The following is a 13585-nucleotide window of genomic DNA, read 5'->3' as shown; positions in this document are numbered from 1 at the left end:
TAAGTAGTTGTTATGCTCCTGTTTTTATTCACTTGTTCTATCACTGTGTGATAAGATGTTTGGAGTCAAAGCCCAAAACAAGGCCCTGTATGCTTTACTCTGCCGCTTTCAAAGATGGAGAGGATTCTGTGAAGGCATCAGATAGAAGTACCTGTAGTAGTTGAAGAAATGTAACTGAAGTGTTCCTTGTTTGTTATTGTGGATGTGCTACTACAAATTTTACCTGGACATCAGCACAAATATCATTCTCAAGGATGTAAGGAGCTAGGGGTCACCTCCATCAACAGTTTGACACATGCAGCCAGAAGTATCTGGAGTGATAAGACTAAACAAATTCCTAGGGGCTGGATTTCCCGGTGTTGCTGCCTCTGTTTTTGCCCCGGTGGGGCAGCAATGGCGGAGGTGAGTACGTCCGGGCGGGCGGCCAGCCTCCAGTGCTCTGCCGGGTCTTTCGGGGCCGGTATCGGCGGGGCATGGTGCAGTACCGCCCGGCAGAGGCAAGCCGGTGTGCAACGCCCCGGTTGCAACACTGGCTCGATTTTTGGCTACCGCCCATTCCGTAACGCTCCATAGAGCGTTGTGCTGGGACCACCGGTGAAAACGGGCGGTCCGACCTATACCGACTGCAGTGAGGTAAGTAATGGCCACCTCGGATAAGTGAGATTGTTTGTTTACATTTTATTTTTTTGCGATTTATGTTGTGGTGCCGTGGGCTATGTATTGGGAATGTTTTTGGTGGGGTTTTTTCAGGTTTTTTTCTCTCCTCCCCCCCCCCAAGACCTCTCTCAGAGCGCTCCGAGGCTGGCTGCTTAGCTCAGGATTTCCGCATGCTCAGCTGGCCTAGAGCTGTAAGAGAGGGACACCTCCCTTCGCACTCCGCCCCACTTTCAGGGCCCAGCAGATGAATTTTTCTGACTGAGGCGCAAACAGTTCCCGGGCGCAAACTTTACCGCCCCGCCGCCGTTACCGACCCCGAAATGAGCAGAACCAAAAATCCAGCCCATAAAGTGTAACAGGGTTTGGGGCAGGACTAGTCAAGGTTGGTTGATTGACAAGTTGTCTCATTTCCATGCAGCACTTCGTTCAGTAACCAGCCCGAAGCAGTAGAGCCTAGCGAATGAGGGCAGCAGGTTAGTGAGAGGCTCCAGTTGAAGACTTGGTTTGCACTCTCAGGCTGAGAAGGCATCACTCTCTCTACCAGAACTTTGAGCCACCATTAATTTGTTTGACTAGTGCGTACTTGTACATTAGGTTCCTCCAACCGTTGCAACTCATTAATTAAATGTTTGATGAAGAAAAGCATACAGGGCTCCACAGAAACTCAAACCACTTTGAGGTATTTCCAGATTTGAATGAATCTGTAATCTTTACTTTCAATATGGATTTAAGAGCTCAGTGATAACAATGAGCCTGTTGACTAGAACCTCATGCACTGTTGTGCAGTGAGCAACTGTATGGAGGTAAAATGGACACTGTATAAACTGTTTGCTCTATATTGGAATAAATTGAACATTAAAATTAAAGTCTGAAAAATGATTTTATTGGTCCATGACACAGATGAGAGAACAAAGACTGGGGTTGAAGGAGCTCCAGTAGCGGCCTCTTAACCTTCTCCACTCACGGGCCCCGATTTCAACTCCAGGTGGATTCAACGCTCAGGCCTGAGTTAAAATTACAGCCGGGTCTCAATTATGTCATCGGGCCGCAAGTGTACTAATGGACTACTGCGCCACCTAGTGAACTACTGTGGCACTGCAACTACTGCTGTATATAATAAAAGGATCGTGTGACAAGGTCACATGGCAAGTTCCTGTAGAGACATCTTGTGTATGTGTGTGTTTGTGATGTCATAAAGAATATATCACAGCAACATGCACATGTAAGGAAGGACCCTGTTGGCTCCGGATGCGTGTCCTTGCTGCCTGCTCAGGAGAGCAGGTTAAAATTGCAGATGTTGCGATCATGGCGTCTTTCCGACAGGTAAGAGCCAGGATTTTAACCGCCCATCCGCCAGGTTTCTGCTGAGCGAGAAGGGTGAGTGTTGTGAACAGACATCATCTGACTTCCTACAACATTTTCCAAAAGGCCCACTACATTTCTTTACTTTTTGTAATTTCATGAATTGATTACATCACATATTTAGCTTTCTATGATTGTAGAACAAATCCTTATTTTGATTCTTAAAGTTAAAATACTTTTGTGTGTCTTTATTCGAATTCACTTGCGATGGGCTTCGGAGGAATCCGAGGAATCCAGGGCAGCCACATTGGAAAAAACATGGGAAGCTTGGAATGTAGGATCAGCTCCGGTTCAATCATACTTTGCTTTTTTTATATAATAGTTTGCAAGACGCGGAAGGGAAGAATATGGATTTCTCTCCAACGATCATAGCAGAGCATCTGCTTGGAAGAGCAAGTCACTGTGGATGGGGAAACAGGCAGGTGAATTTTCAGGAATATTTTCACACCCCTCGTTGCACATTGCAGAGTTGGTTTGGAAGCGATTTTGGAGCAAATTAGCTGCTTGCTCTCTGACAAGGAACAGGAGAGTGAGAGGAGATCAAAAAAGGAGGGGAAAATTAGGCAAGCTAAATTGTGGCAGCGAGAACACCTATAAATGTTTTTACTTCACTCATTGGTCAAAGCTTATGTTCAATTAGGGAAATGAAACAAATCGTCTGTCATGTCACACCCCACTGCTTTATAAAAGTGGTTAATTCCTTGCATGCTGTGGTAACAATACCCCTTTACTCTAATACAGTGATGTACAGATACGGTATCACACTTAAGGGATGGCTCAGTCATTGGAAAATGTTCTGAATGCAGCATTAGGTTCATGCCAGGAGCAGAGCAGGTCAAAATGACCAGTGACTGAATCGGAGGGCCTTTTGCCTAAACTGGACACAAGGGAAAGTAGCAGCAACTAAGGAACGAAGGGTGATTCAGTGTCCTTACCTGGGACAATCTCAAACAGATGTTTGCCGGGCTCCTCAGGGTTGGCTGTGAATTCATTCACTTGACTCCCTTGCAGTTGGATAGAACCCTGTGGACAAAGAAAGGCTGAGTACTTTGAAAATATTAAATACTTGTGACTCTTAAACTGAAAAAAGAAAATCAGAAGGACTCCTTACATGTGCCCAGCAAAAGAAAACCATGTTAAAATCTTATCGAAATAAATCATGTCAGGATAGGTTGATGTTTTGGGTGGAGCCCTTCACTGTTGGCTCAGTGAGACACAGAGAAGCTCCTTTGCAGGAGCAGCATTGATGAATCACTTATTTCGTACCTAAGTACTGTTATTTGTAAGAAAGCCCCTTAAGCTTGAATAATAAGTAATAAAGAAGTATTCACTTTGACTTTCATATTTTTTGAAATATCACAATCGAACAGGTTGTGCAGATTGGGCCTATACTCATTGGAGTTTAGAAGAATGAGAAGTGATCTTATTGAAATGTATAAGATTCTGAGGGGGCTTGACAGGGTAGATGCAGAGAGGATGTTTCCACTCGTGGGGGAATCTAGAACTAGGGGGCATAGTTTCAGAATAAGGGGTCGCCCATTTCAAATGGAGATAAGGAGGAATTTCTTCTCTCAGTTGGTCGTGACTCTTTGGAATTCGCTACCCCAGAGAGCTGTGGAGGCTGGGTCATTGAATATATTTAAGGTGGAGATAGACAGATTTTTGAACCTTAAGGGAGTGAAGGGTTATGGGGAGCGGGCAGGGATGTGCAGTTGAGGCCAAGATCAGATCAGCCATGATCTTATTGAATGGCGGAGCAGGCTCGAAGGGCCAAATGGCCTACTCCTGCTCTTACGTTTTTATGTAACACAAGATAACTGCTTCTCGAATAAGTCGTGCTTGCTTAAATAACTCAGTGGAAATAACACTTCTTCTAAGCTGTTTCACAGTTAAATAAAGCTCATGGTTGTTTTGTAGTTATATCATGTGAAAGGTCTATTCCATGCGTTATGATCCAGCACATGTTCTATGGTAGGTGAAGTCACGTAAGTGATTGATACCATAATTGTACAGGGAAGGGTATGATCTCAGAACACAAGGCAAAGGAATAACTGGAACAAACAGAAAGCACTAATGTTTAATTAGCATAAAACAAATGCTTTCCATGTATCTTGCATGACCGTGTAGCAGTTTAGGTCAAATATTTGTCTTTCAAGCCAGATATTGGGACTGAAATTGCGGTCGGAGGCTACCTTCGTACGAACACCTCCGACCTGAAAAAAATCTACGAAAGTACCTGGTGGGATCCCGATCGCAGGCATAGACTCACTGCGCAGTGCACAGGGAGATGTCTTTCAGGTACGTAAGTCCAAGCTGGAGTTACATGGGCCTGGACAACCAATCACAATGCAGTATTCTCATTGATAAAAATGAATAATAAATAAATAGATCACCTCACATATTTAAAATTAATTGAAATTAAATGTAATTAAATGTTTTAAAAAAATATATATATTTTTAATGTGGTCTAATGGTGTTAAAAATAAACTTAGCTTAATGGACAGGGTTTTTACTATAAAAATGTGTATGTAAAGTTTATGGGCCCAAGTTTCCACATGATTTGCGCCTGATTTTTAGGAGCAACTGGTGGAGAACGGACTATCTTAGAAATCGCAATTCTCCACATTTTTTTTTCTGCAGTTCTAGTCAGGTAGAACAGTTCTACTTTGGAACAGAATTTTTTCTTCAAAAGGGGGCGTGTCCGGCCACTGACGCCTGATTTCAAAGTTTCCACAGTGAAAACGTACTCCAAACTAACTTAGAATGGAGCAAGTGCAGGTTTTTGTAGAACTGAAAAAACCTGTTCTACACATTAAAAAATCAGGCGCAGGTTACAAATTAGGCGTCCAGAACGAGGTGGGGGGGGGGGGGGGAAGGGAAGTCATTAAATTCTACAATAAATCCTTATTTATACTTCTACAAATATTATACAAATAAATCCAACCTGAATAAACATTTATAAGCAAAGAAAAGATTAAATAAACCATCTTCCTACCTCTGTGAAAGTGCTTCAGGCACAGAGAACTCTGCAGTCAGCCTGAGGCGCCCGTTCTTCCCGCGGGGGGGAGGGAGAGGAGGCACCCGTTCTTTCCCGCGGGGGGGTAGGCGCCCGTTCTTCCCGCGGGGGGGGGGGAGGGGAGAGGAGGCGCCCGTTCTTCCCGCGGGGGGGTAGAAGGCGCCCGTTCTTCCCGCGGGGTGGGGGGGAAGGAGACAGTGAGAAGGCTGCAGTGAGATGTGCTGATGGCAATGTGCTTTTATTAAAAAAATGTTCAAAAATTAAACAGCTACAAAGAACTACAAAAATGGCCGAGTGCCGGCAGGAAAAAAACTAATTTAAATAGTACCCGCCCCCTCCCACTTACAAAATCGGCGCAAGTGTAGGCTCCGCCCCCCTGGGCGCCGCGCCAGGCAGACAAGGAGCTGCAGAACGCTCCAGAATCGCAATTTTTTTTTTAGGCGCCGTTTTAGGCCCAGCTCGGAGGGGCGCCCGTTTTTTATCGTGTGGAAACTTGGGCTCTATATGTTTAAAACTCTTACACTGGTAAAAGTAGGCTATGCTTTCATCAGGCGTAAAAGATTGAAGGACATTCGCTGGGCAAGAGTTGAGCCCAATCTCTCCCGCGAGGATGTCCTATTGCGGAGATGCGGAGGATCTGTCAAGAGAATCTTTGACAGATCGGAAAAGCCGTTTTTCGGTGCATGCGAGAGCTCGCCGGGTCGTTGCGCACTTCGTATGCACCCGGCGAGGCTGGAATTTTGGGCTTAACCACGTGACGAGTTATGCTGCTATCTGCGAGTCTGAATCTTGTGGAAAGGCAGGAGAGAAACAAGGGTACATACTAGTAATGGGCAGATGAACTGGAGTTCAGCTCATGCATTATACTTGCACTGGGGACGGGTAGCACTTTCCTGGGAACAGCTCAGCCAATGTCACAACTGAAACATTAGAACTTGTCTGAATCACATGAACTTGAACTCAGATCTGAGCCAATATAAACGCAATGCCTACAAATAAGAAACCCAAGACAACGCAAGGTCAGCAAGGAACTAGATATCTCTCCTCATTTTGGCAGGCGGTGGGGGGGGGGGAAATTCACGTTCAAATACAAGCCACAGAACTGAAATAGGAATATTATAACATTTGCTGAGCCACCCAATGTCAAAATGAGTTCTGGATCATTCCCTCACCCTCAGGCTGTGATAAATGACTCACACACCAATGCAAGTGATACATATAGCCAGTTTTAACAATAATATATACCTTTCATGTTAAAACTATGAATTATTTTGAAGTGTTGTGTCGGTAAACATGGCAGCCATTCTGGACCCAGCAAGATCACCAAAGCAGTGATAAGATGTATGACCATTTAATGTGAGTCATATATTAGAAGGAGAAATATTGGTGAGGACATTGGGAGAATGCCTTATTTACTAGGAACAGGCAGATATGACCTTGGTTTAACATTTAATCTGAAGGTTGGTGCAATGTGTGCACCTGTGAGTATGCTCACAGGCTTGTAGAGCTGTTGGGTCCCCAATGGAGTGCACTCTACGCAGGAGTCCTTCCTCTATTTATTGGGGACTTGACCTGGCGCGTGCTGCATGGAGCAGTCCCGTGCAATAAGTTTTCAAGTCGGTTCACGGGCTCCCAGGCCCCCTGCAATTTGTGCGGTCTGGAGGAGTCCGTGTTCCATGTTTTTATTGAATATACGAGGTTGCAGCCCCTGTTCCATTATTTGAAAGGGGCTGCTCCTCAAATTCTGGTTGCACTTCAGTCCCACACTCCTGATCTTTGGGCATCCTGTGCGGAGGGGAGCGGGCAGGTCGGAAGGCCTCCTCGTAGCACTGCTCCTGGGCATGGCCAAGGGGGCCATCAGCCGGTCCAGGCAGCAGGCGGTCGAGGGGGTCGTTCAGCCTGACTGCCTGCCTCTCTTCCATGGTTACATCCGAGCCCTGGAGATGGAGCATGTGGTGGGACCGCGCCGGAGGGACTGGAGTGCATCATCACCCCCCGCAACCAAATTTTAATTTGATTTTAATGTCTAACGTTTAATTTGTTTAAGTTGTCGGTTTTAGTGCTCCTCCCCACCCCCCCTCCTTTTAGCCAGGGGCACTTGTATAATTTGTATTTTAGTGCCCTCAAAAAACAAAAACAAAGGGGGCACTTGAAAAGTGTTTTGGAGTGTGCCCCCCCTTTAATCAGGGGGGCACTTGATTAAAGGGGGGGGGGCACACTTGATTTTCTGATTACAACGAAATAGTTTTAGAGCTGTTGCATTGTGAGTGGCTTAGCCAGTCACGTGATGTTCACAAGGCTCAATAAAACCCCAGTCAGTTGGGTCTAGGTCATCCACGTTGAGGTATGCAGTTGTGAGCCTAGTGGATGAACTGGTAATGTGTAGTGTGATTGTTAAACCTTTGTTAATAAACCAACTAGTTCGTAATAGAAATGTGTTGCTATGAATTCTTAAGCGAAGAACCCACAAAGCAAATACATTACAGATGGTATCAAACGATGCAGCGTTCCTTCAGTACTACACTGGAGTGCCAGCCTAGATTGTGCACCCACAGGCACGATGTGGGCTTCAAATCCACGCCCATCTGACTCAAAGCACAAGGGTTACCGATGTGGCCATAGTGCGACTGTGTTGGACTGCAGTTACCAAAGGCATGCTGTTGGAGTCATTGTTGAGCATGATTTCTCTTTCACTATAATTATCTACAATTCTATTTTAAGCTGAATGGATCTCCTCCTCTTATACACGCTGAAGCATGCAGCGAGCACAAAGAAAGACTTGCATTTATATAGCGCCTTTCATGACCACCGGACGTCTCAAAATGCTTTACAGCCAATGAAGTATTTTTTGAAGTGTAGTCACTACTGTAATTGGGGAAACGCGGCAGCCAATTTGTGCTCAGCAAGCTCCCACAAACAGCAGTGCAATAATGACCCAGATAATATGTATTTTTGTTCTGTTGATTGAGGGAGAAATATTAGCCAGGACACCTGGGATAACTCCCCTACTCTTCTTCAAGATAATGTTATGAGATCTTTGACGTCCACTTGAGAGGGCAGACTGGGCTACGGCTTGACATCTCATCTGAGACTGGATTGTTTGTGCTCAAGCATAGAATGAGATTTGAACCCCCAACCTTCTGACTCGGAGGCAAGAGTGCTGCCCACTGAGCCACAGCTGACTACTCCTATTGTTGTGTATGTAAATAAACAGACTAACTGAAACAGGAGTAAAGTAACTGAACTGTCCCTTTATAAACTGCCATGAACCAGAATTTTTACAGCAACTGTGAATAGCTCCCGCAGGGTCCTAATACCTGTCTAGTGTTTTGTGACAAACAAATAGAGTATAAACACAACATATTTCCCCCTTTTGAAAACACAGTCTATGAACAGTCCTTGAGATAGCCAGGCTGTGTTTTGATATGCTGAGACCGGCGTGAAGCTTGCAGTGTTTGATCGAGGTTTTCGGTTGGGAAACAGAACAATACCTCTGTTCCATCCTGCTGGTCTGTTGGCCTGTGGGTTGGGATCAGTCTACGAGCTTTCCATCGAGTTCCATCATTGAGCTCGTAGGTGTGAGGGCTGAACTTTCGTCTGATCTGTTTTGGAGGCGAAAGTGAAGATGTGAGCTTATGACTCCGGTTTGGGCGCTTAACTCTGACCCAATCTCCGTTCTTCAGTTGAGGCTTTTGAGCGTGTCGCTTTGTGTCAGTGTACGACTTTGCTTTTCATTGGCGTTCCGAATTCTGGGATGCAAGTGTGGTTATCTTTGCACGCGGTCTGGCTGGGGGTTTGAGAATGTCAGTAGCCAGCGAAGATTCCGCCCAATCATGAGCTCAGCGGGAGTGTTCCCCGTTAGTGAGTGCTTTGTCGAACAGTATGTGTGGAGAATAGTTTGAACTGCTTCGTCGAATGTTTCGCCTGCTGTGAGGTTGGCTTTCAAACCCTCTTTGATGACGTGGTTAAATCGCTCAACACCTCCGTTGCTTTGAGGATTGTACCGAGCAGTAAGGCGATGCTCGATCGAATGACGAGTGAGAAAATCTGTGGTCCATTATCAGTGATTATGACCTCTGGGAGGTCCCACTTCATGAACATACGCTGCAGAATAGTGACGATCGTTGATGAGGTCACTGAACTTGTTGTAGCGATTTCTGGCCATTTGGAATGCAGGACATGTACTACAACAAGGAAACGCTGGTGTTGTGGAGCTGCTTCAACTGGACCTAAGAGATCCAACTGAAGTTGTTGCCATGACCTTTGTGGCCATGGAATGGGCTTCATTGGCGCTGGTTGGATGTTTGTGGCCTTTTCGCTCAGGTTTCGCAGTGTGAGACAAACTCCTCGATGCGAGTGTCAATCCCAGGCCACCATACTGAATCGCAACAGCTCTGCTTCATGCGGACAATGCCAGGGTGTCCATCGTGTACCAATGAGAGAACGCGCTGTTGAAGCGACTTGGGAATTACTGCTCTATCACCACGAGCTAGGCAGCCATCACTCCAAATGGAAAATTCATCGCGAAGTCTGTGGAATTTGCAGCTCTTCTGGAATTTGCTTAGGCCACTCAGTCTGGAGGAAGTGGCACGCATGCTGGAGCGTAGCATCACGCTGTGATTCAGTTTTGAATTCATCGCAGGAGACAAAGTTTCTGATGGACTGTGTGATGATCGACGTGACATATGTGTCGTCATCTGTGAACAAGTCAGCACCAGAGTCCGAAGCAGGTGTCGAGCAGCTGAGTATGTCAGATACATGGTTGCGACTGCCAGCGATGTACTGTACATCAAAGTTATACTGATGAAGGCGATCTGACCATTGGCTGATTCGTAGTGGTCTGTGCCCAGAACCAGTTGTAGCGAGTAGCGTAGTTAGCGCTTGGTGATCCATACGGAGGTAAATTTCCTGCCATAGAGGTACATGTGCCAGCATTCACATGCGTAGATGCAAGCGAGTGCTTCACATTCCCCTGTAAAGTATTTACATTCTGCAGACGAGAGCGTGTGAGAGGCGAAGGCTACTGGGCGTTCCAGATCGTCGATCCATTGTGAGAGCACAGCACCCATGGCGGTGCCTGATGCATCTGTGGTGATGTACGTAGTGTTATTCAGATCAAAGTGCGCAAGGATAGGAGGGGATGTGATTTTCTCCTTAAGCGTGGTGAATGCGTGAGCCTGGGAATCTGTCCGTTTCCAAGGGATGTCCTTGCGAAGTGGTTCGGCAATGTGCGCGTAGTGTGGGACGAACTTCAGATAGAAGTTGCAAGTGCTAAGAAATTATGAAAGTTCTTTGACGTTGGTAGCCTTCTGCATTCGCTAGATCGTGACCTTGTGCTGTGACTCTGTAGCCCAGAAAGTTTATTTCTCCAGCAGCGAATGTACACTTATTGGCATTAAGTGTAATGTTATGTGTAGTAAGTCTAGCCATAACTGCGTGAAGTCGCTGGTCATGTTCTTCCATTGCTCGTCCATGGACGACGATATCGGCAAGCAGATTGAGGGCTCCCTCGATGCCTGCGAGCATAGTAGTGACAATCTTCTGAAATGCACGGTGCAGAAGATAGTCCGTAGGGCACGTATCGATACTGATACAGATCATCGTGCGTCGTGAATGCCATAAGCGGTTTGCTGTCCTCCGCTAGGGGTATTTGCAGGTAACTGCGGCGCATGTTGAGTTTCATAAAAACCATTGAGCCGTGGAATTCTGAAGACAGTTCATCAATGGTAGGAAGAGGGTACTTGTCAGGGATGATGGTCTTGTTGACCTCTTTCATGCATAGGCGGATCTCCCCATTTTTACGCCAAGCAATGTCTAAGTTCGAGATCCAGGGTGAAGAGTCAATGCTCTCAATGATTCCCTAGGATGCGAGTCGCGTTAATTCTGCAGATACTTGGTCGCGAACCGCGAATGGGAGACGGCGAAGTCGCTGTGTAACTGGTTTGATGGAAGGGTCAACGCGGGGATGATGGCAGAATTTTGTTGTCACTCCAAACCTTGTGAAGATTGAGGGATACTGCATGTCCAAGTCCACCATGTACACAGGTGTGCCAGTTGGGTCATAAACTTTGAACCCAAGTTTGTCCAAAAGGTCAACACCTATGAGGCTTCATCCCTTCGCGACATGAAAGGAAAAGTTCTCCAATGTTATGTCCTTGTAGTATATCGGGACAGATATGACCCCAAGTACCTCAATTTTGGAGTGGGAGTACGCATGCAGAGTGGAAGTTGCGGGCTGCAGTTGACAGTGCGTGAAGTGGGTTTTGTACACAGCCTCGCTCAATATGGAGACTTTGGCTCCAAGTTCAATGAGGAGGCAGATGGGCGTGCCGTCAATGTTTACATCGCAGTCCTTGAATTTGCCCGAACCAATGTGCGAAATGTCACTAACGGCGTAAACCATACTGGGTTCATCACTATCAGGGATGTCCACATGTCAAATATGCTGCGATGAGTGACAGACACAAGAAAAATGGTTCACTTTACCACATGCAGAGCATTTCTTCCCACGTGCAGGGCAGTGAGGACTCTTTGCTGAATGTGATTTGTCCCCACAGTTAAAGCAGTGGAAGTTAGGCCTGTGATCCATAGTGGGTGGGTTATTACTAGCCCTGGGTCTCTGCTGTGATTTCCGCTCTGGACGAATGCCTTGCACATGGGCTGTAGCTGCAGTCTGCTGCACAGGGGGAGCAGGGCATCTGAGTGCTTTTGAATCGGAAAGCGCTGCTTCGATTTGGAGGGCCAAATTAGTTGCTTTGTCCAATGCCAATTTGTCATCCTCCATTAGCAAGCGTTCCCGAATGTGGGGGATCGTTGTTTTCTCAATAATTTGATCCCTGATCATTTCCTCTGTGAGTACTTCAAAGTTACACATAGCGGCCAGTTCAGTTAATAAAATGATATACTCTTTGATTAGTTCACCGTTCCCTTGCCCCCTTTGATGAAATTTGTATCTCTCCATCATGATACTTTTCTTTGTCCCAAAATAGTTCTCTAGGGCGCTTATGATTTTGTCGTAGGACTCCGTGTCTTCGATTTGGCCAAAGATGCGTTGGCCTTCAGTGCCGAGACAGTGGATAAGTTTTGCACGGTGATGAGCTGGTGTTACATTGTCACCGTCTAACCCTCTCGCCGTGATGTAGGTAGAAAAGCTTTTTATCCATCTCGACCACGGAATTGGAGGGTCCCGAGGTGTGGAGAGGAAAGGCTTGGGGGGGGGGGGTGGTGGTTGGTGGTAGGGAGGTTTATTTCATTCCTCTTCATTGCCAAATTATGTTGTGTACGTAAATAAACAGGAGTAAAGTAACTTAACTGTCCCTTTATAGCAACTTCCAAAATGGTGTCCCAAACCAGCATGAACCAGATTGTTTATAGCAACTGTGAATAGCTCCCGCAGGGTCCTAATGCCTGTCTGGTGTCCTGTAACAAACAAATCAAGTATGAACACAGCTGTTACTTTGGACTGACAGACTTGTTTCATTGCAGAAGTCTGTCAGTGGCTTTCTGGCGAGTCAGACACTTCCTATTCCACTTTGTATTTTTGCTCAATTATTTTATTTCTGGCTAAAACATATCAGAGTAGCCAAGAAAGCAAAAAAAAATGGTATAAATGTAATTTGCAGTTGAGCAAGGCAGCATTTCTTAGGTTGGTTCTGTTTGGACTAGTTTGATGTAAATTGAATCAATCAGGCACTATCTAAGAACAGGAGTAGGCCATTCAGCCCCTCGAGCCTGGTCCGCCATTCAATGAGATCATGGTCTTAACTCCATCTACCTGTCTTGGTTCTGTAACCCTTAATATCCTTGCCTAATAAAAGGTCTTATCTCAGCACTTTCCTTTACTTTATCGCCTTGGTTACGAAGTACCAGGATTTTTTTTTACAAAGGATTTCTTTTCCAAGTTGCTGAACACATGTCTCTTTTTGATCATGCAACGTGGAAAATAATACCTGTATGATAAATAGAGTGGCCTTTTTACTGCATGAAAAACACTGGGAATATGTCTCTATATATAATTTTTTTGTGTTTTCTCCTCTATTAGTTTTCCGCTCTGAAGGCACTCGGCCGTGCGAGTGGTCAGATCTGTGCCACCTTGCCAAAGTGGTCACTCTTCACGTTGAGCCTTGACAGTGAGAATAACAGGCTATTCAATTGTGTAAACAACAACAACTTGCATTTATATAGCACCTTTAACATAGTGAAACGTCCCAAGGCACTTCACAGGAGCGTTAGCAAACAAAATTTGACACCAAGCCACATAAGAAGACCAAAAGCTTGGTCAAAGTGATAGGTTTTAAGGAGCGTCTTAAAGGGGGAGAGAGAGGCGGAGAGGTTTAGGGAGAGAGTTCCACAGAGCTTAGGGCCTAGGCAGCTGAAGGCACGGCCACCAACGATTGAGCAATTAACATCAGGGATGCTCAAGAGGCTAGAATTAGAAGAGCGCAGACATCTCAGAGGGTTGTGGGGCTGGAGGATATTACAGAGACAGAGAGGGTCAAGGCCACAGAGGGATTTGAAACCAAGCATGAGAATCTTATCAGAGCCCAATCC

General features: G+C 45.8%; 1 protein-coding gene across 1 annotated transcript in view; it reads right to left on the bottom strand.

Moving 5' to 3' along the window:
• Positions 1 to 13585, bottom strand: part of arhgap22a (Rho GTPase activating protein 22a) — a 410547-nt gene that overhangs the window by 355657 nt on the left and 41305 nt on the right. Inside the window, exon 2 of the mRNA XM_070865755.1 lies at positions 2955 to 3042. Within this exon, the coding sequence (XP_070721856.1) occupies positions 2955 to 3042 (88 nt within the window). The remainder of the gene's footprint in view (positions 1 to 2954; positions 3043 to 13585) is intronic.

This window comes from Pristiophorus japonicus, chromosome 22 (genome assembly GCF_044704955.1).
Source record: "Pristiophorus japonicus isolate sPriJap1 chromosome 22, sPriJap1.hap1, whole genome shotgun sequence".
NCBI classification, from domain to species: Eukaryota; Metazoa; Chordata; class Chondrichthyes; family Pristiophoridae; genus Pristiophorus; species Pristiophorus japonicus.
The sequence above is the reverse complement of the archived record's forward strand: the minus strand, read 5'-3'. Positions and strand labels throughout refer to the sequence as shown.